This window comes from Psittacula echo, assembly GCF_963264785.1.
Source record: "Psittacula echo genome assembly, chromosome: 14".
NCBI classification, from domain to species: Eukaryota; Metazoa; Chordata; class Aves; order Psittaciformes; family Psittacidae; genus Psittacula; species Psittacula echo.
The window spans coordinates 10,466,735-10,494,373 of NC_137750.1; the positions used below are offsets into that span (position 1 = coordinate 10,466,735).

The 27,639-nt window shown below is 51.4% G+C and overlaps 1 protein-coding gene across 1 annotated transcript in view; it reads left to right on the top strand.

Moving 5' to 3' along the window:
- Positions 1-26,193, top strand: part of UBE2O (ubiquitin conjugating enzyme E2 O) — a 66,109-nt gene extending 39,916 nt beyond the window's left edge. Inside the window, exons 3-18 of the mRNA XM_080629071.1 lie at positions 1,292-1,402; positions 2,326-2,423; positions 3,857-3,920; positions 5,644-5,787; positions 6,357-6,466; positions 7,238-7,388; positions 8,148-8,647; positions 11,443-11,597; positions 13,032-13,144; positions 14,204-14,329; positions 15,395-15,484; positions 17,777-18,434; positions 19,326-19,462; positions 19,984-20,187; positions 20,826-20,883; positions 22,392-26,193. Coding sequence (XP_080485197.1) covers positions 1,292-1,402; positions 2,326-2,423; positions 3,857-3,920; positions 5,644-5,787; positions 6,357-6,466; positions 7,238-7,388; positions 8,148-8,647; positions 11,443-11,597; positions 13,032-13,144; positions 14,204-14,329; positions 15,395-15,484; positions 17,777-18,434; positions 19,326-19,462; positions 19,984-20,187; positions 20,826-20,883; positions 22,392-23,155 — 3,483 coding nt within the window. The 3' untranslated portion in view covers positions 23,156-26,193. The remainder of the gene's footprint in view (positions 1-1,291; positions 1,403-2,325; positions 2,424-3,856; positions 3,921-5,643; positions 5,788-6,356; positions 6,467-7,237; positions 7,389-8,147; positions 8,648-11,442; positions 11,598-13,031; positions 13,145-14,203; positions 14,330-15,394; positions 15,485-17,776; positions 18,435-19,325; positions 19,463-19,983; positions 20,188-20,825; positions 20,884-22,391) is intronic.
- Positions 26,194-27,639: the final 1,446 nt, after the last annotated feature.

Sequence of the window (27,639 nt, forward strand, 5' to 3'; positions counted from 1 at the left end):
GCCCTTCAAGTGTTTTGCTCGAGTCCTGTTGGAGCTTGACGCTTGAGATAAGGACAGCTTCAGAAGTTCTGATACCAGGGGGTTTGTTATGCTGGCCCTCAGACAGCTTTTATAATGGACTTGTAGTCGTTAATAAATCAGTATTGGTTGTACCAGGAGGCCAGGGCAGCTGCTGCTCTGACAGTGTTTGGGTTAGCAGCCCTTCCTCGCAGGCCTCCACCATATGTGTGAGCAACATGCACATTGTGTGCTCCCTGCCAGACCACTCCCAGGAGGCTCTTGACAGCACGTATCGGTTTCCTGGGGACTAAAAAGGTTAAAACTTTGCTAAGAAATGAGGAAGATAATGACAGCCACCTCCTGATTGGAGCAATTGTGGATGATCTGCCTTGAAACCTGACTAAAGGTGCCAGGTTTAGATTAGTTATTTTTTCAGCATGGCAGCATGTGAAGACCATTTCTCATGTCCTGCAAAATTGAGCTCGACATGAAAAAGGCACAGCTTTAAAGAATTCATAGAACTCCAGTCTGGTTTGGGTTGGAAGGGACCTTAAAGCTCATCCAGCTCCAACCCCTGCCACGGGCAGGGACACCTTCCACTGGAGCAGCTTGCTCCAAGCCCCTGTGTCCAACCTGGCCTTGAACACTGCCAGGGATGGGGCAGCCACAGCTTCTCTGGGCACCCTGTGCCAGCGCCTCAGCACCCTCACAGGGAAGAGCTTCTGCCTAAGAGCTCATCTCAGTCTCCCCTCTGGCAGGTTAAAGCCATTCCCTTGTCCTGTCCCTACAGGCCCTTGTTCAAACCCCCTCTCCACGTTTCCTGTAGCCCCCAAGTAGCTGGAAGGCTGCTCTAAGGTCTCCCCAGAGCCCTCTTTTTTGCACCGAGGTTGATGATCTACCTCTGCCTTTACTGTCTCAGGGCAGTACCTGCAGGAAGGTTCTATGGAGTTGCAGAGGTCTTCTCCCTTGCATAGACCAAGGCGCCAGGCAGGTTTTAAAGCAAGGACCTGACGCTGTGTTCTTATTTGCCCAGATGCAGCATTTTCTGGGCTGCTGCTTCAGCAGCTGTATTAACTGGGAAGGAAACATTACAGGTACTTAACAGTGATCTCACCTTCTGAGTTGCCTTAGGGTCCTCTGAAGTGCCCTTTCAGAATGAGGGCCTGAAGGGTAAGACTGAACAGGCTTGAAAGGCTGCTTGCCTCTGCACTATGTACGCAGAGCACATATATGTGTGTGTGTGTAAGACCTTCCCTAGGTGATGAATTCTTTTTCTCTTTTGCCTTTTCAGGACAGCCAGTGTGGAACTGTAATTGATGTCAACATAGAGTGTGCTGTGAAGTTGGTAGGAACCAACTGCATCCTCTACCCTGTAAACAGCAAAGATCTGCAACATATCTGGGTGAGAACACAGCCCAAATCCACGTGGGAGTCAGGGCCTGGTGGTTTGGAGGGATGCTGCTGTATTCCAAGTAACACATGCAAGGGAAGAATCCATATTGTGCAGAAAGCATCTGCAGCTTGGTTTTATTTTAAACTTACTGCAAGCATCCTCCCTGGAAGAAGATGATGCAGCATCACCTCATCTCCCCATCTGTTCTGTGTTTCTGATCACATTGCTGAGGCCAAATTGACTTGAAGGGCAAGGCTGACATTCAGTTGTGTGAGAACTGAGATGGGCTGCTGTGCCAACCTGATTGGGGCAGCCCCATGGCAGTGGCACAGAGCTTTTGAGCTGTTGGTACTGTTTAAACAGGCTAATAAAATGCTGAAAGGAGTTGAGCATCTTTGTGTTGAGCTGGAACAGTCTGAACCAGATCTGGTTCTCCCCTTGAGTGGGTGGATGGTTTCCAGAGACCAGGCAGGATTTCATCAGTCTTTTTCCTCTGAGATAAAGGTAATTTGGGAGCGAAGAGCTGGAGTGTTGCAGCCTTTCTCAGGACCATAGCCTATGGAAAGGCAGTGGGATACAAGTTTCTCTGAGATGGAAAGTTAGTCTCAGGGATAACAGTTGCTAATATTAACTGAAGGCAAGTGTTAGTATGCATCTACCTTGCAGAGCACCTCCTGAACAGGACACTTAAACTTAAGATGTGAGGGGAAAAAAATCCCAGAGAGAGCCTGAGCTTTTGAACTGGAGAATCCAGGCTCTGTGCTGACTGTGAAACAAACTTTGAATCACCTTAATTCCAGTTTATAGGAAGATCTGCAGTTGCTGTGAGGAGTCCCTTTGAGATTGCTATCTAGTCTGCATGGTGTAAAGACTAATGGCTCAAAGTACAAGGGTTACTATGAGTAAGGTTTTGTTTCCTGTTTTCTTCGCAGCCTTTCATGTATGGTGACTACATAGCCTATGACTGCTGGCTGGGCAAGGTCTATGATTTGAAGAACCAGGTTATCCTCAAGCTTTCCAATGGAGCCAGGTACTTCTTGCTCTTGAAGACTGTCCCCCTGTGGCTTTCACAATCCTGATCTGTTTTAGGACAACCAGCAACAGACTTCATTCGCATACTGATGAGTTATCTGCCTGCTTTGTCATCAGATGTAGAGTAAGAATGCATCTGTCTCTGAAAACATTGACATTCATTGGTCACCCTCTGGAAAAGCTGTTGTCTGGAAGGTGACAGTTTTCTCCAATCCCAGATCAGTGCTTCAGAACTCAAGCATATCGGTCGTTAAACCGCACTTCTCTTCTGGACAATAGCTGTTTAATATGGGCTGCTGTTCCAGACCTGTTCTCAGTAGGAGAGGAAAACTCCACTGAGAGGATTGTTACCTTAAGAAAGGTCTGTGAAAGTGTAGGAACTTGGAGGCTGGTGGGTTTTATGAAACCAGGACCGAACAGCTTTGCTTGTTCACTGTTGTTTGCAACTGTAGTAGGAATGCTTTTTCAATGAAGACCTAATCCAAAGTTATCTCTAGAGAGAGATTTAACCAGAGGTGTTGAAAGAAATGTCTGGTTACTTTCTGCAGAGCCAGCAGAAGGATCTGAATTCTGTTCCTTCTGCATGTTGGACAGTTACTTGGGAGCTAAACCCCTCTGAATTCACTACATTCACTGGCACTGAAGCCTGTTTTGTCCAACAAACTTTACTGATGCAAGGGAAGGAAGGAACCAGTGGAGGGCCAAGAGGCTTATGGGCCTGGAAGCTGGGAAATAGCCCATCTGTCTTGGCAATGGAGTGTTGATGTTTAAAACCCCAAACCCACAATCCTGCAGGCAGCTCTGAGCCTTTCTAAGAGAAGCAATGTGAGAGCTATCACAGATGACTGGTGGATGTGTCTGGTTTTGATTGTTTCAGCATTTGTTTCAGGCTGGAAGTCTCTTATGCATATGCTAAACTGGGAGTGAAAAATAGCTCCACTTCTTTATCTGTATCTCCTGCAATTACTGCTGCAGCTTTAAACCTTCTTGCTGTCTGTTACCAGCTCATACATAGCTATGTGAAATGAGGTAACTGTTTCCAAAGTCTCTTCCTAATGAATCATTTGAAATCCCGTCAGAACTAACTCTGGAAGTGAAGCTGTTGCTGAAGCAAGATACCCCAATTGCCTTGAGGTTCCAGCATCAGTATGGATAACAAATGGGATCTTTAAACCAAATATCTAAGATTCCTTGAATTTATTATTCCTTAGTGATTTTACTTCTTTTTACATGCTGAATGGAAAATTTAGATACCAAGCAGGGCTTTTAGAGCTTGTCTGTAACCAGCTTTGCTCTGGACCATAAAGGCTCAGTGATACACTGCAGGGTGTATGGACAGACCCCCTCAGGCAGTGTCAGTTAATTTGGTGGGGTTTGCTTTTGAGGTGTTTGGCTCTGGAAATGTGACTGTGTCTCCTGTCTGTTTTCCAGGTGTTCTATGAGCACAGAAGATGGAGCCAAGCTGTATGATGTCTGTCCTCATGTCAGTGACTCGGTGAGCTTCTGCTTCTCCTGAGAGTCTTTTTGATCACCTTCATCTTGTAAGCTTTTTGTGCAGGAGGGAGGGAGAAGACAAAAGTGTAGCCATTTATTAATCCTAAAATTAAACGATGCATCACAGCTGAAAAGCACTTCACTAGCTCTTCGCTTGAAGTAATTGTAACAGAATGTAGCTTAAAGGTGATGTTAGTAATGAGCAGGTTTTGTGGAGGTATTACAATTCATGAATCCAACTGCTTCCTTTGCAAGCAACTTGCATAACATGTAGTCAGATGGCTGATGTCAAGGCAGTTCACTGCTCATTAGATCTGTACATGCTTGAAAAGGCTCTTTACTCCATTTAGTGCTTTCAAAATTGTTCCCCTTCTGGAAAAGGGCATGTTGAAAAGGTGTTGTGCTAGAAGCACATTTCCACATCACATAAAGCACTGTCTCTCTTGTTATTGTGGTCCGTCATGTTCTCTGAACATGCCACCATACTGGCATTTTCCAAATCATGTGCTGGGGATGGTTTTGCTAGCTTTTGGGCAGATCAGAATTCCCTGTGTGCTGATGGGATCTAACCTCTGTCACCTTTAAAGGGTGACAGCTTGCTTGTTCTTCCAGTGCCAGCAGCAGGGCCTTGCTGTACTCCTGCAGTGATACTGGGAGTTGACTGAGAACGGTGTTTAATTCTTAGGAGCTAGCAGTGCAGTCAGCCCCTGTCCATGCCAGCCTTCAAATCCAAGGTCCCTTTGAACTAAGACAGCACTTCTGCCAAAATCTGATGCCTGTTTCTTGAAGAGTAAATGGAGTATCAGTTTAATAGGATGTGCTGCTGCTGTTTTCTTGTTCTGTGCAGAAAAGGAGTGGTCTGCTTCTAGCTATTCTCCAGTATCTTCCTCTCTGCTGCTTTGGGTTGTATGATTCCAGTATGTTTGCTGCTTGTAGTAGCATCTGCTTTCTGGTTACCCAATTTTGAGCCCTTGTTTTGAGTCAGGCTGTGTTTGAGTCATACGTAGCCCTCTGGAGACTTGGGGTTTCATCTGAAACAGGAGTTGTCTCCAGTGTTACTCTTGTTCCCATTCTTAGAACTTACCTGACTTAGATCTTGTCACACTGCTCTTACCCTTCCTGATAACTTACAAGACTTGATCTAGGTTTATGTGCTCAGTATTTTATCTGCCCTACACTGCTCTGTCCACTTCCACACTCTGAGTCTAAAGTCACTCTGAATATCAGAGGGAAAGAGCTCTAGGAGAGCAGTTGTTGTGTTTGTGCTGGTTTGCTTTCAAAGAACTGTCATATTAACTAACCAACCCAAGACAACTACTGCTTAGCAATGAATATGAGGAGCAGAGGAATGAAGGCGGGCATCCTCTGGCTCTGAAAGCTATAGGTGCTTGAATCAGGGCATGGAAAAGAGATGGTGCTTGCCCAGGGCTCAGCCCACCTTGGCTACCTTGAACTGAGAGCGTTTGTGTGGAAATACACACCTTTTGTTTCTTGCAAGTTCCTTTGCTTCTCCTCGCCTTGAGTCATAGTCCTGTTCAGATGTGTGACAGAGCAGGTTGCTATAGGAACTGCTATAGGAGAGGAATGAGCTTTAGGAGATGGGCAACTTGCAGACTTTACCCTTATGGTTAATCTTACTGATCACAAATGAGACGCAAGCAATGCTGGAATCATAAATCGTACAGACCTTTATGCTGTTTTTTCCACCTCCTTTCTCCCCACAGGGTCTCTTCTTTGATGATTCATATGGCTTCTATCCTGGGCAAGTCCTCATTGGGCCTTCTAAAGTCTTCTCCAGTGTGCAGTGGCTGTCGGGTGTGAAGCCTGTTCTGAGCACAAAGAGCAAGTTCAGAGTGGTGGTGGAAGAGGTAAGGACGGAGCAGCAGACATAGAACCACCAGCACAGGCCCTGCCTGGCATTTTGGAGCAGTCAGCTTGCTATGGGCACCTTCCACGAGCACATGCACTGTGGCTGTGTTCTCCTGAGGTGACAAAATTCCTCACTGTGGATTGATAGGACTGTTGAGCATGGTTTGGCTTTGCCATCCTGCCAGCACCCTGCAAGGTGATCGTGTGCCAATACACTTAGAAGCTGATCATTAGGACAGTGGAAGCACCTCTTCTATTGGAACTCAAGGTTGCATGCTATCCAGAAAGGGAGGAATGTTGCTGACTCCCAAGAGGGAGCAGCTCCAAGTCCATTAGCATGTCTCTGTGACATTGGGCTGCTGATTTGTATGTATATAGCTTCCTTCCCAAGCCATGTGTCATCTTTCTTGAAGTGAAGAACTCTAGAAGCTCTTGGTGCTGCCAAGAGCCAGGCTATGGGAGCACAGACAGGTTTGCTGCTTTCCTGGGTGCAAGGATTCAGATCCGAGACACTGGTCAAGGAAAGGCTTTGGGAAATTGAATTGCCTTTTCTCTCTTTATGTTGTAGGTACAGGTGGTGGAACTAAAGGTTACCTGGATCACTAAAAGTTTCTGTCCTGGAGGTACTGACAGTGTGAGCCCTCCTCCCTCAGTAATCAGCCAAGAGAAGCTGTCCAGGTGAGAGAACCCTTTTCACTCCCAGCACCCAGTGCCTGCACAGACTATGGGTGACCTGCCTGCTGACTGATCAGACACAATGCTGCTCTTCCTTGATCTGTGCCTGCATATTCCAGAGCTTCAAAATGTCAGAGAATAGCTTCCAAATCAGTTTAGCAGATGCTTGAGTTACCAACACAAGGACTGGCATCTCCAAGTACTCTCCAGCTGACAAGGGAATAGAGGAAAGCAGTGTCTGGCAGGCAACAGGTCACTTCTACCCTCATCCTTCCACTTGTGTCTGGAGCAGGGGGCATCTGTTCTCTGGATGTGTGCAGTAGGCATCTGAGGTGTTCTCTCCGGAGCCAGGCTGGTGCTGAGGGAGCAGCTGGTGCCCTCTGCGGGCCGCAGCTGCAAAACTGGCCTGGACACAACACAGCAGGGAAAGTCAGATGAGTAATAGCTCAATGCAGTGGGGTTCCTGCCTGGAGTTCATAAGCTGGAGGAGAGCAGCTCTCAGATGATAGCAAAAAAAAACCCCAATGCCCACTTCAGATGTCTCTTGGCAGCATCTCTGGGAAGGGGAGCTGGAGGGAAAGGAGTGACTGGTATCCCACCCAGTCCCTGGTGAGATCCTCACTTCTCCTTTAGAACTGTGTGCCTGGGAACAATCTGATGTGGTGTTCAGCTCCTGCCACCCAAGAAGAGCCATTGGTGTGAGCCTTGCTGGGCACTGCTAGGTTCTGCTACTGCTTTTGCACTTTGCTCATGGCTGTTCTCCTGTCCCACCAGGGTAAAGCGGCTGGGGTGCTTTGACCATGCCCAAAGGCAGCTTGGAGAAAGGTGCCTCTATGTGTTCCCAGACAAAGTGGAACCTGCTAAAATCACATGTGAATGTCCCGAGAGGAACTGTGTCCTGGGTGAAGGGTCAGTTGCCAAAAAGGTGAGTTGAGGACTCGAGGGAGTCATTGTCTTCTCAAAGTATTTCTGGTTGCTGTGGCTTTTAAAGCAGAAACCTTCCGTGCTGTCATGCGGCCTGAAATGTGACTCCTGAAGTGGTGGCTGTAAAGAGTAACGGCTCCTTGTTGCCAGCAGCCAAGTCACCTTATGCGGCAGTCTGACTGCAGTGGGTGAAGCATGCAGCTAACGCCATGAGAGAACACAAACAGGACCTTGAACACACTCGACACCTCGCAGGGGTCGAGCTGTGTCAGAGCTGGTGTGCTCTGACAGCCAGGGCCATTAGACACACATTGGTTTCATTAGCATGGCCTCAGGTTTCTCATGGAGCTGTGCTGTTTGGTTAAATCCTTGCTGCAGTGAGACAAGGAAGAAGCCTTTGCATCCTAGGCCAAGTGAGTCATGCTACGGCTTCTACATGCTGGCAGCAGAGCAGCGGTGTTCCTAGAATAACAGGATATCATCAGTGGGGATGGTGACCTCCCTGCATAGCTCTGTCTGCTACATAGATTAACTTGTGACCTTCTGTAACAAAAACTTCAGAAAAAGCTTAAAATAGCCTGCAGGAGCAAAGCTCACTGTCCTTGGCCTAGCCCAGTGCTGCTCTCCTTGGTTTGCAGGACACTCTGGGGCCCGTGAACTGTGCAGAGGCCTGTGGGGTGCTGTGTTCCTCTGTGTGCAAAGCTGGCTGGCAGCTTGTGGGGTGCCCAGGTGTTGTTTGACTCAGCTCTGCTTTCTGTAGGTGAGGCGGCTGCTGAAGAAGCAGATAGTGAAGATCATGTCCTGCTCCCCAGAGTCTCAGGGTAACAGTGAGTCCCCTGACAAAGAGGCTGCTGCAGCTGATGACCAAAAATCAGAAGAGCTTAAGCCTGAATCCAAGTGTGAGCTGGATGACTCCCCCACCAGTGCACCGAGTCCTGGGGAGAGCAAGGAGGAGCAGCCTGAGGAAACAGGGAAGGAGAAAGAGGGAGCAGCAGCACGACAGCAGCCTCCCTTTCTGCTGAAAGATGAAGGGTTGTCCGACTACCAGCTTCAGTCCATGGAGCAGGATGCTGATGATGAAGCAGCTGATGACACTGATGACACGAGCTCTGTCACCTCCTCTGCTAGCTCCACTGCCTCATCCCAGAGTGGCAGCGGCACTGGGCGCAAGAAGAGCATCCCTCTTTCCATCAAAAACTTGAAGCGGAAGCACAAGAAGAAGAAGACAAAAGTCTCACGGGAGTTTAAGCCAGGAGACAGGTGAGTTGGGTTTCCAAAGCCTGGTAGACTTGCCAGAAATCTCCCTTACCAAGGTTCCCAGATGTAAACTACCCCCAGCTTAGGTGGAAGGTGATGACATGCCTCACGATGGAACACCCCTTGGTAGTAACCAACAGCGATTCTCCTGTGATGACTGTGCAGTGGCCTGTGTGGAATCAGCTTGGTCCCTGTCCAGCTTCTGATGAAACTGGGGCCACATGACGTGACACTGATGCTATTTTATTTCAACTATGCCTCAGGGCATTGGCAGAATGTCTGTGCTGCATTAGATTCTGTATGCAGCAAAAGAGATGGGTGAATAAAGATCACACAGCTTGAACATGACATGAATTGGTTACCCCATTGGCAGCTTCGGCAGAGAGGCTGAGGACAGGTCATGCTTGCAGGAGTGGACAGTTTCTCCTAGAGCTGTCTCCAGGTGAGCAGGGAGCTCTGTGTTGGCAGGGGTTCACACTGCAGTGGTCTCTATTAGCTTTACCCTGCTCTGGAGAGAAATGGGCAACTTTTGCCAGCAGTATACTTTATATTGGGTTTTTAATGAACAAAGTGCACTCCTTGAGAGCCTTGGAGGGATTGATTTCATAGCCTGGGGGAGGAGAAAGCATTGCCTGTGTCTGCCCATTTCTAGATAAAACTGGATCTCAGCAGCTTTTCCCTTTTACCTAGTTTGAGAATGTTTAAACTCTTCATGGGATGCAGAGATGTCTGGCAATTGGCTTCCTTGGGCTACTTAGTTGTATACAGATCCTGCACCAGAAATGAGCTAGTGTGAGATACGTGAGAATCCTGGCAGAAAAGTGGCAGGATCAGGATTCGAGGGACCCAGTAGTTCCAGAATGCCATGAACTTCAGTCACGTTTTGGTTAGGTGTTTTAGCTGTGCCTGCATGCCAGGAGAGCTGCTCCTTTAGTCCTTGTGGGGTTTGGAGAACCTGGATTTGAAGGTCACAAGTAGTATTCAAGTGACAGAGCAGGAGTGTGTGATGGAGATTCCTGGGAACTGATTCTGGCTTCACTTTTCACCCCTTTGCTGGGGCCTCCATTTCATTGTTAAAGAGAGCTTAGCTGGTGAACCTGGCAGCTTTCTGCACCATACAGGCACTAGGAAGAAATCCCTGTGCAACACAGATTCTTGGGCTGGATCTGGGCAGCTCCAAGAGGGAAATGCAGAGGTCAGATGTTGGGGCCCTTTGCAGAGATGACCATGCTGCAGAGAATAGGGAACTAGAAGCTTTTTCAGCACAGAATGTGAACCCGCAGCTGATACTGTACAGGACACGTGTGGCAGCTGGTCACAGCTCAGCAGGAGGGGTCTTTGCTGGTTGAACATCCAGCTGAAGCTGGTGCCCATCAGTAGATGCTGCCAAGCACTACTGAGAAGTGCAGGGTGGCTGGGCTGGCTGCAGTCAGTCACCACAGCTGACCTGTCAGCTCATGGGCATCTCTGCCTGCAGGAGTCAATGCAATGTGTGGCTTTCCCATCATTCCTGAAAGTCCTGAGCTTTCCAGGCAGCTCACAGACCTCTGGTTGTTTTAGTGAGGATATAACTGGGGGTTTATTAATGTTAAGTCATGATTTTCCTGTTTGTGAAGCTGCATAAGCTGTGCTGCAGACAAGGCTGGAGCATTTCCTTCCAGCCTCTCCACTCTCCTATCCTCAGCTTCGCATAGTCCCACTTTCTCCAAGGAACCATCTCTGGGCATGTCACCCACCACACATGACCTGTTGCAGACTAGTTCTCTGATACTCTGCTGCTGAGTGCTGGTCCTACAAGAATCTTCATCTTATCTCCACTTCAAAGTATTTCTCTGACATTCCAGACCCCGCTTTGATGCTGTTGGGTCCTCCATGCATAAAAACAGGGCTGGGAAAAACAGTGGTATTTGCCTGGTGTATCTTCTTGATGGATTGACTTGAAACCAACACAAACGCAGCACTTTCTTTATGTCTGGAAGGCCTGGCCAGCAAAATAAAGACAAGGTTTAAACACTGCAGGAGCTTCAGTTTGTTCTGTGCTGTAGGAAGGATGGAAATGGTGGACGGCTCACTAGAAGAGGCGGTCCAGCTAAACTGCAGCTCTTCAACTTCTCAACTTGCCTCTTCAGGCAGTTTAGTCAAGCTCTATAGCAGAGGACCAGCATGTGGTCCATTGTTGCATGTGTGGGTTTGATTTCTGAGCTGCAGACACACATGGATGTGTTTGAGCAGCTGAGAAAGGAGCCTTTTCTCCTTTCAAACAAAATCCTTTTGCTTTACCCATAATCAATGTGTTGCCTCTGGATTTTTGTTTGGCTTTTTTTCCTTTTTTCTGGAATGGCTGAGATGAATGCTGCTTTAGCTTTCCTTTCCAGTCCCATGCTCTTTGGCTTCAAAGACAACTCGGAGCTGTCAGGCAGAAGGTGCTTCACTGGAGAAGTTCTTAAGGTTCAAAGTATTTGAAGCTCCTGTTTTGCCTCTGCCAGGGTTAGAAAGTGGGTGCTGGCGGATGTTAATGGGCTCCTCCACTAAGATTAAAAGTGAGCTCAGCATCAGCTCCGTGGAAGGGAGGAACTCCTGTAATGCAGACTTGCAGCAATGTAATGTCTGCAGGATGATGGAGAAGCTGTCAGAACAAAGCCACTGGGAAAAGGTGGGGTTTCTGACATCCCAACCTGCTGATGAGCGTACCTTTGTGTTGCTGAGATCTATCTTGATTCTTGAGGTTGGCAGCATCACATTCTGGCTGTGATCATGCACATTCCCTCTGGTAACTCATTGCCTTTCCATGTTCCCAGGGTTGCTGTGGAAGTGGTGACCACAATGACTTCAGCTGATGTGATGTGGCAGGATGGCACCGTGGAGACAAACATCCGCTCCAACGAGCTGATTCCCGTCCATCATCTGGACAACAACGAGTTCTGCCCTGGGGACTTTGTGGTGGACAAAAGAGGTATTGGGTGTGAAAACAGTCCTCTCCTTGAGGAGCAAACATGCTGTTAAATGCAAAGTATTCTTCAGTCTGGATCTCTTAATGTACACTGCAGCCCTCTTTATGGTAGCCTTAGTAGTACTGATTGGAGATAGGTGCAGGAGCCAAAAAGGGACAGTGGTTCAGCCAGCTTAATGCGAGTATCAGTAGAGAACCATTATTTAAACACCATTATTTAAACTGTTGAACTGTGATAACAGGCGAGATGTGGAAGGAAAAAATGCCAAGGAGCAAAGCTGGGATCCTCAGTGTTTCTGTAGAGTAGAGGTGGCCACCTTCTCCTTGAAAGCCCTGAGCTCTGTTACAGAACACGAGGAGAAAGGAGCAGCTCACTTCAGGCTGCTTCCTCTGTATGGCTTGTTTGTCATGACCCCCCGATTTTTTCATGGAGGGGGTTGTGGGATCCAGAGGTATCTTACTTCCCTTTTCTTCACCAAACCAACTGGTGACACTGGTGAGGGTCACAATACAAGTTCAAGGACACTGACAGCTTTTGGCCATGAAATACTGATGGCACACCATCTGCTTTCAGCTCCTTTTCTATCAGGGATAGTCCCTCAGCAGTAGAGAGCACAAAGTATGGTCAGGTTGGACTCTGACAGTCTTTGTGTGGTGCTGAAGAGGTACCAAAAGGCCCATGGAGATGCTGCGAGGGCTGGAGCAGCTCTGCTCTGGAGCCAGGCTGAGAGAGCTGGGCTGGGTCAGCCTGGAGGAGAGAAGGCTCCTGAAGGGGAGACCTGAGAGCAGCTCCAGTGCCTAAAGGGGCTGCAGGAAACCTGGAGAGGGGCTTGGGACAAGGGCCTGTAGGGACAGGCCAAGGGGAATGGCTTGAACCTGCCAGAGGGGAGACTGAGATGAGCTCTTAGGCAGAAGCTCTTCCCTGTGAGGGTGCTGAGGTGCTGGCACAGGGTGCCCAGAGAAGCTGTGGCTGCCCCATCCCTGGCAGTGTTCAAGGCCAGGTTGGACACAGAGGCTTGGAGCAAGCTGCTCTAGTGGAAGGTGTCCCTGCCCATGGCAGGGGTTGGAGCTGGATGAGCTTTAAGGTCCCTTCCAACCCAAACCAGTCTGGGATTCTGTGGTTGTATGATTTGAGAGCAGAGCACTAAGGGGACAGTGTGTTTTCTCTTGGTGATAGAGCTCAAAAGTGGTCCCAGAGTGGATGTGTACACCCTGTCCATTAATCTTATTTTAACATCACTCTGTGCCCCATTAAAGTGCAGCTCATTAGCTGAGTACAGTTGTGACTGTGCAGGAAGAAGTGTTTTTCCTCCTGCCATTCACAAATGGAAGGTTTCAGCCACGAGAGCCTGGGAGCTGACAGCCTCAGTTGCTGTGCAAAGTCTCTGCTCCTCACTTAACCTTGTCTGTTTTCTTCCATACCATTGTGACCCAAAGCTCAGAGCTCCCAGGACCCTGGGTTATATGGAGTCGTGCAATCTGGTGACCATATTGGCCGTACCTGTGTGGTGAAGTGGTTCAAGTTGAAATCCAGTGGAGATGATGTGGAGGTAAGTGCAGGAGCCAGTGCTTGTTGGAGCCAGCTAAGAGAAAGCAGCCACAAAACCCACAGGCTACACAGATAAGCCTGGGAGTCAGCTCCGCAGTGGAGTTTGTCCTTGAGGATGGGAACAGCAATGTGCTTTCAGCCCTGTGAGGCTTAGCTACATATTTATAGATGCCTCCAAGGCAGTGAAGACCAAACAGAGGGTTTATATCACATAATCAGTATCAGGCTGAAGGTTATTGCTGAAATTATCAGAGACAGTTGATTTGTTAAGTTCACTATAAGAATTTTTCCTTCCCATGGCTTTGCTAGCTCATGGAAAGAGAATCAACCTATTGCCTGTTGTCCTGCTCACTCTGCTGGGCACTATTGCCATAGTCAGCCTGATGCCTTTTTCTCAGGGCTTGTATGAACACTGTTTTGCAGAGTCCTGATAGACTCTGGTCTAGTGGGAGATGAGGGGGATTCAAGCCACACAAATGGGGTGTACTGATTTCTGCATTAGGGTGGGAGACCACGTTGTCAGAACTGAGCAGGGCCCTTTACATCTAGAAGTCGAACATGAGTCAGGCCTGGGGTCGTGCTCCACTTCACCCATTTCTCATTAGTTGTGAGGCTCCTAGCTCTCTTCCTTCAGGAGGAATCAAAGGAAAGGTGTTTCCTATTAATTGACAAGGCTTTTGTCAGGCACTTCCCATTGCCTTGGATCATTTCAGAAGTAAACTAACCCTTTGGGCCCCAGCAAACTGCTTTGAGAAATCAGGATGTTCAGAAGGGGATAAAATGCTGTGCTTGCATGTCTTGTGATCATAGTGATATAGAGCCTGAAGTAAAGGTGAGGATGAGCAGATGAGACAGAATATCTGCTTCCTTTCACTGTTGTACCTTGACTGATGTGCTGCAGGATGAGGTGACAGGAAGGGACATCAGCAGCTCCTTGCAGGCTGTTGGACAACTGAAAATTGACCCCATATAACACAGTACTTTGAAGTGTTGCAGACATGTTCTGCAGGTCAGTGCAGCATCCTGGGGCTGACATGTTCTCTTTCTGTCTGTGCTGCAGCTGATCGGGGAGGAGGAGGATGTGAGTGTGTATGACATTGCTGATCACCCAGACTTCCGCTTCCGCACCACTGACATCGTGATCCGCATTGGCAACTCGGATGGAGCCACGGCTAAGGAGGATGAGGTGGGTTCTGGGCACGGTTATGTGACTACATTGTCACCAGCTACTAGTGGAGACACTTGAGAGAGTCAGTCAGAGGGCCTCAGGCCCCGCAGGAGTATCCTAAGCTCCTCTGCTTGCTAGCTTTGTATTGGTGTTCCCTGCTGTCATGAGTAACACATCAGACCTCAAAGTCTGGAGGTAACCTTGAAATCCTTTGCTTTTTGGTGACAGAGTCTATAGCAGAGCAAAAACAAAGTGGAGACAAGAAGCAAACATGCCTGAGTGGGTTTAGTAAGAGTCTTGCTTAAGATTTCAGGGTAATCTCTGTCATGAGGATATTCTATGGGCTCCTGAGCAAGAGTGAAGGTGGATTTGTTATTAAACCAGTTTCACTTGGCAACAGAAGACTAGGGTTGTGGTTTTCATCTGAGCTGTTATGTACATGTTGATTCTGTTGAGCTGGCTGATCTCCTGGCGAGGAAGAAGGAACAATTTATATTGTAGAGGACACACTCTGCTAGGAAAGCAGCATCCTCGGTGTGCAGGGAAGACCTCCAGCTTTTGAGACTGCTGTCCTAAGTTAAGAGTTAAAAGGTGCAGTGTGGCTCTTCCTGCCGCTCCAGTTTCAGCAGCATGAAGTGCATCCCAGCTTGCTCAGCTGACCTGCATAACCTCCTTCCAGTGCAAGGTGCTGCTTGCTGTGCACACCCTGTGCCGGTGGGGACTTGCCTGTTCCCTCCCTGCTGGGATCCCACTAGAGGGCAGCCCCATTCCAGGGAAGGTCCTGTCGCCTGCCTGCCACAGCCCTGCAATGGCCCTGGGCCTGCTCAGAAACCAGATCTGCCAGAGGAGCCCTCCTGGTTCCTCCCCTCCTTGGGCAGTGAAGGGGAGAGTGTTCCCCTTCTCTATGGCAGTGTTGTGGGATTTCACTGTGATTCTTCTCCCCCTCAGCATGGGAGCCCAGGACTGCTGCTGCAGGCATGGCTCTAGGTGCTTATCCAGCTGGGGAATATCTGTTTCTCAAACCTACCTGCTCTGCACTGCTGGGAAAGGAAAGGGATTGACAAACTGCTCTTGTCTCCACAGCCTTCAGTCGGACAAGTGGCTCGTGTGGATGTCAGCAGTAAAGTGGAAGTGGTGTGGGCTGATAACTCCAAGACTATTATTCTGCCTCAGGTGAGGTCCTGTTCCAGCTTGAGATATCCCTGTAGTTGTTGACTGAATGATAAGTCTTGGGTTTAAATCCTGGGTGCAGAGAGATTCACTGAGTAAGGGAATCTTGCTCCATTTATTGCTGCCTTCCCATATCATAGGATGACTTCCCAATTCTGTTAGCACAAGCAAATCCTTTGTCAGGAGGACTGGACAACTAACTGGCCATCACTGCTCTTGAATATAGAGACCAGGAAGGTATGGGCAGGCTGCTGCTCCCTTCACACACTGCCCTGCATGTTCCTAGCTCTGAGCACAGCCCTGCTCCTGGCCTCTTGCTGCTCTGCACTTGGGGTTGCAGACCTCAGGGATCATCAGTTCTGACCTGAGCCCAGGTTCCCTGTATTGCCCAATTAAGGCACTGCTGGAAGGTGATTGTTTGTTCTGTCTTGCTTGTGAAATAGCTCCATAGTTGTTTGTTTGGGGTTTTTTTGGCTCCTCCAGAAGCTGGGCCAGAGTCACAAGTTCTCACCTCAGCTAAACTAGGGATCAGACCCAAACCTCTTCCCAGGGCAGGGAGGGAAAAGGGGTGAGTGCAGGCTTAAAAATAGATACAGCCACACTGCTAATCCATTTAGCTATGTCTTCTGCATTGTTCTAAGCTTTTCTATTGTACTGTCTTGTAATCGTCTTCACTACTCCACGTAGTTTCATCCCATGTCTTTTCTCCTTGTTGCCTCAAATGAAGGCAGACAGCCTAAAGCTAAGAGAAGACCTGTGTCTGTAGGGTCCTGTCTCTGTCACCATGGCAGAGAACACCACTGCAGAGATGCATTTGGGAGTAGAAAGTACTCGCTCCAGATTCCTTTCTAAAGCAAGCAGCTCTGCATTAATTACAGTAGAATAGTCAATGCCTGCACTATGGCAGTGGACTGGAGCGTCACAAAGCAGGCTGCTGTCTCCCTTCCCCCTGGTGTCACATGTGCTTGGATCACAGGCGCAATCAGGGGGCTGATGTGTGTTCCACAAAGGGCTGTTCTCACTCGGCAGGGCTGGGGCTCTGCAGCAGCTCCTGCTGTGTCACGCCAGCCCCTTCCATTCTGCTCGGCTGTGTAATGATGGGAGTTGGGGAATGTCAGGAGCGTGAGTTATCGGTTGGTGAAAGCTGGGTTTATCAATGCCTATCCGTGTGCCCAGGGAGGAGCTGGCTGGGAGCTTTCTCTCAGCTCTAAAAATAAAGATGGCATGAATGGCTAATTCCCTTTCTGCCTCAGATTTGGATTAGCTTTGAGGTTTGATGGCTCTTCCTGCCTGCAGTCACTTGTGTTGAACCCAGCTAACCTCTGCTGCCTGCCTGTCTCTGGGTGGCACAGAACAGTGCTGGTTCAGTTCAAGGCTGTGACAAGATGATTGAGTGGCCATGGGCTTTAGCCTCTGGGTCATATCTTGCAAAATTAAGAGGATTCTTGGGCCATCAGTCAAGTGTCAGAAGCTTGTGGATAAAATGTTCCATCCTCACGCAGCCCTGTGAAGTTGTTCTTGCTCCCTGCCTCTGTGTTGGTGCTTGTAGCTGGAGTATGTCTATAAGCCTCTGCAGGGAGCCTCGTGAGAGACATAGCATGTGCAAAACTAGAAGAGAGGAGGCCAGATGGAGCATGGAAGGGTTCAGCTTCCAGTAGCAAAGGGGAAAAGAACATTTTATGTAAGAGCTTATTCAGCAACTTGGGTTAGACTTCATTGTCCCAGTTGAATTTTAAGCAGTAGTGACATACAACAGCCAAAGCAGCATAGCAGGGCTCTGGTGGTGAGCAGTGTGTGCCACAGAAGAAGAAAGCTGGTATGGGAATGTTTTCCTGCTTCCAGCATTGTTTCTGTAGAAGAACGGAGTGTGGAGGCAGCCAAACCAGGGCTCTGTGCCAACACAGTTGCTGGTACAGAAGCAGGACCAGAAGAGCTAAGTCCACTCACAGTACATCTGCATCTGGAAACCCTGGGGCATCCAGGTAGCTGTTTGGTGCCTGTGTGCTCTCCCTAGCTGGTCCCAGCCACTGGAATGGCTGCAGCCCACCTAGAACTTGCCTTAGTTTTGCCCATTGAAAAGTGGAGGGTGGGGTTCTGCTGATCCGTAATCTGTACCAGCCACTGAGCATGTTATTTAGATCAACCACAGTCCTCCCTGTAGAGATGGAAGGGGTTGAAACAGCCCAACCAGTCCTAGATGCAAGCTCCCTTCTCACGGGAAGAACTGACTTGCATTTAAAACCAACTTAACATTGTGCTTCAGCCGAACTCTGTTGTAACTCTGCTCTCCTTTAGCACTTGTACAACATAGAATCAGAAATTGAGGAGTCAGACTATGACTCTGTTGACGGCAGCACCAGTGGAGCATCCTCAGAGTGGGAGGATGAAAGCGACAGCTGGGAGACAGACAATGGCCTCATGGAAGATGACCACCCAAAAATTGAGGAGTTAGAGCCTGAGGAGCCAGCAGCAGAGGAGGTGAAGAAAGTAGAGGAACAAGTCCAGGGAGCTGTGGCTATGGCGGTTGCAGATCTGGCTGCAGAAAAAGGCGTTAAGGAAAGAGCCCCGAAGAGCTTCCGCGAGCTAAAGGAGGCCATCAAGATCTTGGAGAGCCTGAAGAACATGACTGTGGAGCAGCTGCTGACTGTGTCTCCCACCTCCCCGACTGTGGAGCTGGAAAAACCCACTCGGGAGAAGAAGTTCTTGGATGACATTAAAAAGCTGCAGGAGAACCTAAAGAAAACCCTGGATAACGTGGCTATTGCAGAGGAGGAGAAGATGGAAGCGATGGTGGAAACAGAAAAGAAAGAAGAAAAAGCAGAAGCACAGACACCAGTGAGGTCAGAGTGGCCCAGTGAGACACCAGTGCTGTGCCAGCAGAGTGGAGGCAAGCCCGGAGTCACCTTCACCAGTGCCAAGGGAGAAGTCTTCTCTGTGTTGGAGTATGCTCCAGGTGAGTGTGTCAGGTCAGGCCACTGTGGCAGACTCCATCCTTGTTGTCCTGCAGTGTTCCCTTCTCCAAAACCTTTGCTTCCAGGCCTTTTGGACTGGCTCTCCTCTCCTCTTCCTAGTCCTTTTCGCAGCTCATTAACTAGGGAGGAGAAATTAAGACAACTTCTGTAGCACAGTCTGTTCTGGGACATAAACCTGGCTTTTAGGTGGCATCTCTAGGCACTACTGCAACATCTCAAGCCCCAGGAGTGTGCTTCCCTTTTGCCCATGTTGGTAAGTAATTTTGGAGGGCTGCAGAGAAGAGCTGCTCTCCATTGCAAGTACTTTCTTGAGAGCTGCAGGCTTTGTTCAGGCTTAGTTGCAGGGATGAATTGGTTAAGCAGAGCAGGAACAGCTTGTGCTGGGTGTCCTTGGTGGGTGAGAGTCCTTGCTCACTTACACCAATGTTAATCAGCCAAAAATACAGAGCAGCATCTGTTTGTGTGGAACAGTGGTGACAGCAGAGCCCAAGGGGCTCGGGAGCCAGCCTGCCAGGCCAGAGCTGACAAGAAAAGGAGGCCAAAGTGTTCAGGACCTGCAGGGTGCATAGGTAAAAATGGGGAGCCACGCTTAGGGTTTGCAGAGAAAGGGTCATTACCCCAGCTGTGGGACAGGGCTCCTGGCTGGGGCACAAGGACAATGTTGTGTGGGACCATGAGAACAGGAGATGCAGGTTGTGGCTGCTGTACAGTGTGGGAAAAACCAGATCATCTCCAGGCTGCCTCCTGGCTCAGCACCAAGGCGAGTTTGACTCTTCTCATCCAGATGGTACATTTATAGACTTGCCTTCACGAGAAACCCGTGGCAGTTCCCAAAGGCAGGCTCTAATCCTGTTCTCTTCCTTGCCCCACAGATACCCATGCCTTCAAGAAAATGGAGTTCCAGCCCCCAGAAGCAAAGAAGTTCTTTAGCACCGTGCGGAAGGAGATGGCTCTGCTGGCCACCTCCCTGCCTGATGGCATCATGGTGAAGACCTTTGAGGATCGAATGGCAAGTGCCTGCTCTCAAATGCCTGTGTGTTAGTGCTGGGCTCAGCATCTACATCACTTTCTTTCTGGAATTCCCTGCTTAGCCTTAATCCTTTGCGTTAGAGCTGCAGGAATGTGTGCAGCGTGTGAAATACAGCTGTAATTACTGTAAAGGGCTACTTGTGCATTCCTAAAGTCAGGGTGGGAAACAACCTGGAGCTCCTCATTGTAGGAAGCTTATTTCAGGTGCTTTGCCCCTGGGCTGCCTGTCCTGCTGAGCAGGAAAGGCAGGTGGGCAGCCACAAGGGGCTGGTGTAACCAGTGAGTAGCTTAGGGCTTGCTGGCTGTTCCCAAAGCCCTGCTTCAGATCTCTTTGCACACTCTAGTCTCAGGCTGTAGTACAAGTGCAGCTTCTATGGGGAGAGGTGCCTTGCGATGTGTTGTTTGAGCTGAGTTAATCGCATCTCCTCTCTCCTTCTGTGTAAATATAGCCCTGCCAAGGTAAGAGGATGCTTCACTGGCTTCTGTTGCCTCTCTCCACAGGATCTCTTCTCAGCACTTATAAAAGGGCCCACACGCACGCCCTATGAAGATGGGCTCTTCCTCTTCGATATCCAGCTCCCCAACATCTACCCTGCTGTCCCTCCTCTCTTCCGCTACCTCTCCCAGTGCAGTGGGAGGCTGAATCCCAACCTGTACGACAATGGCAAAGTGTGCGTCAGCCTCCTGGGGACGTGGATAGGCAAGGTAACGCTTCCACCCCCCCGGCCATGGGGAGCAGTGCTTGTGCCAGGAACAAGCCACTTCTTACCAGGCCCAGAGTCCTGGGCTCAGGTGATGCTTGAGCTCAGGGTGCTTTGGGCTCCGTTGTAGGTGTCTGGAGCAGGTAACTGGTGTAGGCTGGCTTCTACAGGGACTGTGTTTGGCTCCTGTCCGTCCTTGATGAGAAGCCTGCGGTCAGACCAGCCAGGCTGTGTCACACTTGGACAGAGCAGAGATGCCAACACCAGCATGGGCTGTTTTCCCGTGGTTTGCGTCCCTGTCTCCCACACTATGAATGAATCATGTAGTGTAGCACAAAGTCCAGCTGGAGACTTGGAATAAACACAGCCAAGGGGATGCTGTGCTGTGAACGGGTAGATCAGCAGGGCACGGGGAGGGGTTGGAACTGGTGTCTGGTGTGTAGGGTTACACTGTTCCATGCAGAACTGGCCTGATGGGGTGTAGTGCTGGCACAAAGTAATGGAGAGATGGATTGGTACAATGGGACACCAGCACCTTCCTGCTGTGAATGTAGAGAAACTGGGGCCTTGCTTCCTCTAACATTACCACAGAGCAAACTGCTGGTGCTTGAGCCCTCTAAGACATTTCTATGTGTGTTTCAGGGGACAGAAAGGTGGACCAGTAAATCCAGCCTCCTTCAAGTACTCATCTCCATCCAAGGTAAGGTAAATGCTCTGCAGAGCCTGCGGGACAGGGAAAGGCCGGGGGGGGCACCCAGTTGGGATCTGCCACCCAGCTGGGTTAGCGCTGCCTTTTGCTCTTACCTTGCTGGACAAAGCAGTGTCCTTATCTCTCCAGTTCAGCAGTTGGAGCAGGTTCAGGCTTTCCTCATGCCCTGAGTTTTGGCTGCATCCCGGGTCTGTGACAATGCTTTCCCTTCTTCTCACTGCATCAGCTAAAGCACAGAGCTGTTCTGCTGCTTGTTGCAAGCTGACAGGGGTGAAGCACCGTGTCCTCAGCCAGTTACCAAAGTTAGTTGAGGTTGCTAAACTGGGCTTCCTTTGCAGGTCTGTTTTTATCCCACTGAGTCACCTGCCCATCCTACATTGTACATGTTTTTGCACATGATGCTGGTGTTTATGCTCCTTCTATGTACAGAATAATGCAGGGTGTGTCTAGACCAGCCCCAGAGCTTCCTGCCATAGGGCTTTGCTGTATCTGCTTTGGGAACAGACAGGCTAAATCAAATCTCTTCCTCAAGGCCACCTTTCTGTGTGGGGAGCCCAGGCTTGTGACTTGAGAAACCTTTGACACAGAGCAAGGCAGCTCCTGCTCCTCTGAAGTCTCACAGACCTGAGGGAGAACAACGCATGAGAAAAGCCTTTTCTCATTTCCAAAGCTGAGGATCCAGGTTTAGGCAATCAAAGACTCAGTGTTTTACTGGAGCAACGTGGTATTAGCGAAGGAACCTGCTCTCCCCCTGCGCCTGCCTGGGCTGGGAGACGCTCGTGGTCTCACCTCCAGCAGCTCTAATGCAGTTAGTGGCAGGCTGCCAGCAGCCTGGCAGCGTTGGTGCCATTGCTACATATGTGTGATTGCATTAGACCAGCGGCAAGCAGGAGAAAGCCTGGAACGGGTGACCTGTCCCACTAGTTCATGTCTCAAACTGTGCTGTCTGATGGGACTGTGCTGGGCAGGACGTGGCCAGCTCAAAGCCTCTTACTGAAGATTGGCCTTTGTTCTGATTAAGAGGAGGAAAGAAGCCTAAGGGAAATAGAAAGCTTTGGGTGTGTTGATGGAGTTTTTTGCTGGGCGGGGAGGGAAAGGAGATGTGAAACTTTTCCCCTTCTGCCCTTTTGACCTCCTGTGCTGTTGTGTGCCTCTGCATCACACTGGTAGAAGACTGTTCTTGCAAGCCAGGGGTCTTGAATGCCACTCTTGGTAGTATCCAAGATCCCTACTGCCCTAGCAGAAGGCCACAACCCATCCATGTGAGCGCTCCCCTTGTGATCCCTGCCCACTGCACCTTCCAGGTTCCTGGTTTTCCAACCTGGCCTCTGCTACCTGCTTGAAGTCAGAGCACAGCTTCCAGCCTGGGGCTGCCTGCATCACTGAGCCTGGGGGGTGATGCCGTGCCCCTTGAACCTCCACCACCTTGGGCAGTCCCTTGGCTTGGGATTCAGTGACCTTCCCCCCCTTCACCCCTTGGTGCCCCCTTCTCTTGGCAGGTCTCATCCTGGTGAACGAGCCCTACTACAACGAGGCAGGCTTCGACAGTGACCGGGGCCTGCAGGAGGGCTACGAGAACAGTCGCTGCTACAACGAGATGACGCTGATCCGGGTGGTGCAGTCCATGATGCAGCTGCTCCGCAGGCCCGTGGAGGTCTTCGAGCTCGAGATCCGGGAGCACTTCCGCTGCCACGGCTGGCGCCTGGTGTCCCGCATCGAGTCCTGGCTGGAGACCAACGAGCTGGTGGAGCGGAGCCACGAGCAGGCCAACGGCGCGGATCCTGCCTCCCTTTTCTCCGCAAGCAGCGCCCTGGCCGAGAGCCCGGGGGACCGTGCGGGGTCGCAGGGGGAATACGGGAGCAGCTCAGAGCAGGGAGCGGCCGCTGAGCTTTCCGACTCGGCGCTGGACGGGAAGGAGGAGCTGGATGACTCGGAGTTCACAGCCTCAATGCCCAACGCTGCTGATGCCCAGCAGTACTCAGACTCGGAGAGCACAGCCCAAGCCAGGGGGGCAGACCTGGCCAGAGACCGAACGGACGAGGGGAAGGCTGCCCAGGACTCTGCCGTGCAGCCCAGTGTGAAACCAAAGAAAAGGAGGAAGAGCTACAGGAGTTTCCTTCCGGAAAAGAGTGGTTACCCTGACATTGGGTTCCCCCTCTTCCCTTTGTCCAAGGGGTTCATTAAAAGCATCCGTGGTGTCTTGCAGCAGTACCGGGCTGCCTTAGCAGGGGCCAATATCCCAGAGTGGACAGAGGACAAATAAACCATCAGGTTAGGGACAGGCAGGTGCAGGGGAGAAGGGAAAGCAGCAGAAAGGAAATAGGCAGATGCTGTCACCAGTAAACTTGCTTCTCCTTCCAGCTTTTCTTCCTCAGCTTGGTTTGTTCCAAAGAAGGTGGTAGGCCTGACTGCTCCTCCCAGGAAAGGTTGTCTAAGCATGAATAACTCTTTGCCCCAGCCCTTCTTCCTTCCCCCCCTCCCGTGTACGTGTTCCTTTTGCAAGTTTGACCCTGCACTGGTAAGATTTGAGACCTGCACAGAAGCAGTTGTGCAGCCACATTCCCTTCTGCACTTTCATCTTGGGGCACCTTTCCACACAAGGACTCTTCCCACCCATCAGTTTGGTCTGGTGGGGTTCAAGCCAGGAGAAGTGGTTGCTGTAGGATCTGGCAGTGAAGGGCAATGCCCTCCCGGTCTTTCATTTTTCTCTGCGTTACCATGGGTTTTATGAAACCTGCCCCAGCTTTCCTGTTCTTAGACATGGGATTGTGTTTGCATTGAGGTTGTCTCCACCATACACAGTTGCTCTGGTCTTAGTTCACAGATGGCTACGAGGTTGTTGCAGTCAGGACTTGGTAGGCAGAACCAGAGCTCTGATCTAGCACTTGTGCTGCCCTGGTAGTGCTGCAGGGTTTCCATCCAGTTCTGCAACTCCTTGTCAGCCTCCTGGAAGCAGTTCTCGCCATCCCCACTTCTTTTTGGCCAGGGTAAGGCAAACTTCCCTTCCCCCCCCACGCATGCTGCCTGTCTTCTAGAAATACATGGGATTCAGGGTTCTGCCCTTGTTACTTGCTTCAGTAGCAGCATCCTTCATTCGCAGCCAATCCAGGCTGTCACACAGCACAGCACTAACCTAGCCCTGGATCTCAGCCTCGCCTGGGCAGCAGCAGCGAGTGGTCCTGGGGCACATTGTAGATCCAGAAGCTACTCTTGGTGGTGAACCTGGTGTGGCTGCTCCTTCCCCATCAGCTGTAGATGGGTATTTTGGAGCTGTTGGAGCCAGGGCCCCCACGGGACAGGAGCTGTCATGTGGTGAGGAGGTCCTGTCCTAGCAGCAGCAGTTTGTGCCTGTTCTGTGCGGTTACTCAGCAGCTGGGGCACTGTTATCAGTTCCTTCCCTTGCCAGCCGCTTCCCAGGGTGGCCTGGGCCCGCTGTGGGCAGAGCACATCCTGTCCCTGATCTCCACGGTCCCTCTCGGGACACGGCCGGCGAGATCAGCCCCTGCTTCAGCAGTGAGAGCTGCTGACCCGGAGCACTTTGAAGCAGTGACTTTGCCAGAGTGCCCTGCTCAAGGCACCTTCCTGAAGCCTCTTTTCCTGCGCGCACGCCCTTAACCTTCACTTCTGGAGCTGGGACATCGCTCTCCAGCACCACTGCATTGCCCAGCGTTAGGCATTGGAGAAGCTCCCACTTGGCATCCCTGTGGAGCACAGCCTGTCAGGGAGAGGCCGCTGGTCCTCCAGCAGGGTCAGGCTGAGGAGATGGCTCTGCCACAAGTGAGGATGGAGCCCAAACCCTCCTTTGCTCTTGCTCGCTGTGGCTCTGGTCCCTTCCCCTTGCCCAGGCCAGGCTCTGGCCTCTTAGTTTGAAGCAGGGAAGCGCAGGTGCCTCTCGGCACGTTTGCACGGTGCTTCCTGCTCCTTGACCCACCAGAGCCTGCACCCGCTGTCCCAAACCCCCTCCCGTGTCCCTGTGCCTGCTCTTTCCTGCTGCCCCCATGCTCCGGGCAGCACAAAGCCCTTGTAGTGTCCCCATCCTCTGCTGGGTCTCGGGAGGCGCATCCTGCACTTGGTGCTCTGCAGGGAGCAGCCCTGTGGGTGGATGGGCTGAGCAGCAGCTCTGGCCCTGGAGCAGGGGGCAGACCCTCACTGGGGTGCAGGGGGTGCTTTGGGGCACGGGCAGTGCGAGCCGAGCGCTAACTCCCGGCCGCGTTCTGGTGCTAACTGGATGAATCCCTTGAGCGAAGAGCGGGGGCATCTCCACCATGGACGGGGTCAGCTGGGGCAGAGGGCTGGGAGGCTGCTTGTGCCGAGGGATGAAACCTCTTAAGAGACCAAATTGCTGTTGGTCCTCCCCAGACACCGACCTCCTCTGTCCCCTGTGGCTGCCCCTATAGCCCCAGCGGCCAGAGAGGGAGAAAACCCTTTAGGGCTGGGGATGGAGCAGCCCCTGGGCTCCCTGCTTTGCCCACCCTTTGCTCTCATCTCCCAGCGAAGGCCGTCCCCTTCGCCCAAGAAATCTCCTTGTTTCCTCTGATCTGAACCAAGAGCTTTGCACAGGCTCCCTGCACGGTGCATTGGCCGTGGGGTGCATTGGCCGTGGGGCAGGGGCCGGTGCCCCCCGGCACTGCCCCACACGAAGCGTGCACAGAGGTTTACACGTTTTCTAAAGCTTTTGATAATGTGAAGCTGGGGGCAGGGTGCTGGGCACGGTGATCTATTTTGTGTATATGTAATATTTAAGGAGAACACTTTAGAAAGCTAAAACCTGGGGAAAAAAAAAAAAAGTGGGGGAAAAAAAAAACCCAAAAAAGCCAAAAAAAGCCAAAGCATGATGCTTATTGTCAGCCTTAACCCGGCTCCGGGCTCCGGGATGATGTACGATGAGAGCGGGCTGGAACTACAGCGCGGGGCGTGGGGAAGGAGCGATTGCAAACCCCCTCTGTAGCCTTGGTTCTGTACAGTATTTAATGAAGACAACAGCCCCAGCCCTGCCCTTGAGGCCATGCTTAGAGGTGTCGTCCCCGTGCAGATGTGGGTGCTTGGTTGCTTACGGTATCTGTATAAAGTGCTGTGTGCCCATTCAGACTTTTTTTACCTGCAGAACTTGTTTTGTTTGGCTAACCCGGGTGTAATAAAGGAGGGAAGATGACTTGCCATTAAATCTGCCTCTGTGAGTACTTCCCATCCCTGTCTCTTTCTTGCTCTCCCACCCTGTCTCGGGATCCCACTGGGAAGGAAGTTGATGGCGTGGAGAAGGTGATGTCCTGAGGGAGCCAGGTGGATCTGGCAGCTCAAGCTGGCCCTGGGCCTCCAGCAGCTCCTGCCCCTCTGCTCTGCTCTCATGAGACCCTGCTTGCGGCCCTGTGTGCAGTGCTGGTGTCCTCAGCATGAGAAGGACACGGAGCTGCTGGAGCAAGTCCAGGGGAGGCCATGAGGGTGATCAGGGGCTGGAGCACCTCCTGTATGGAAACAGGCTGAGAAAGTTGGGGCTGTTCAGCCTGGAGAAGAGAAGGCTGCGTGGAGACCTCAGAGCAGCTTCCAGTGTCTGAAGGGGGCTACAAGGATGCTGGGGAGGGACTCTTCATCAGGGACTGTAGTGACAGGACAAGGGGTGATGGGTTCAAACTGAAACAGGGGAAGTTCAGGTTAGATCTAAGGCAGAAGCTCTTCCCTGTGAGGGTGCTGAGGCACTGGCCCAGGGTGCCCAGAGAAGCTGTGGCTGCCCCATCCCTGGCAGTGTTCAAGGCCAGGTTGGACACAGGGGCTTGGAGCAAGCTGCTCCAGTGGAAGGGGTCCCTGCCCGTGGCAGGGGTTGGAGCTGGATGAGCTTTAGGCTCCTTTCCAACACAAACCCCTCTGTTGGTTCCCCAGACCCCTCCCTCATGGAGCATCGTTATTTTCCATGCCCCCCCAGCACATGAGGATGGACCTGGGATGATGGAAACCCTTTGTACTCCCAGCCTGGCAGGGGGTGGCTCCTCGGCCCGGCCGCACTTCCCAGCCCCTCTCCTCAGCTCCCAGGTAGGTGGAGGATGGGACCCAGCGCAGCCACATCCGGGCTGGGGCTGAGGGACTCCTGCACCTCCCGGCTGCTGGGGCGGTGCTGAACCCAATCTCCTGCTGCTGCCGCGGCTGCAGCCCTGGTTCTGCCTGCACGGAGAGGCTCGAAGGAGGTGGGAGAGAGCAGCGTCAGTGCCCTGAGCCCTCTCTGGAGTCATTCAAACCCTGCTGAGGGCTCGGAGCTGCCGGGGCTGTTCTGGAAGCAGGGACGGGATTTGTGCGGCAAAGCCTGGGCCGGGCAGGGGCAGCCCCGGGCACCTGCTGCCATGGGCAGCAGCCATGGGAGGCCCGAGGAGACCGCACGGAGCCTTTCGGGTGCTGCAGACCCAATGGGCCCTGCTCTGCGCGCATCCCCTGCCCTGGGCTCTCCCTGCAGCCTCCTTGCGCTCTTGGATGGGGTTGGGGTTCATTGAAGCAGCGCTGAGCCTGTTCCTGCACCCGACCCGGGGCCGCTTCTGCTGGGCTGAGAGCAGGGAACAATGTGCTCTTCATTCCCAGCCCTGCCAGCCTCCCTGCAGCGTGCAGCTGGGTGCGCGCCAGCAGCGGCACTGATTGCTCTGCTGCCTTGGGCTGGGGCACTGCAAATGAGGGTTAATCACAGCAGCTCTGGACCAGACCGGCTCAGTATGCACCGACCCCCTGTGTGAGATCCCCTCGCTCCAGAGCCCTTCCTCCAGCCTCTTC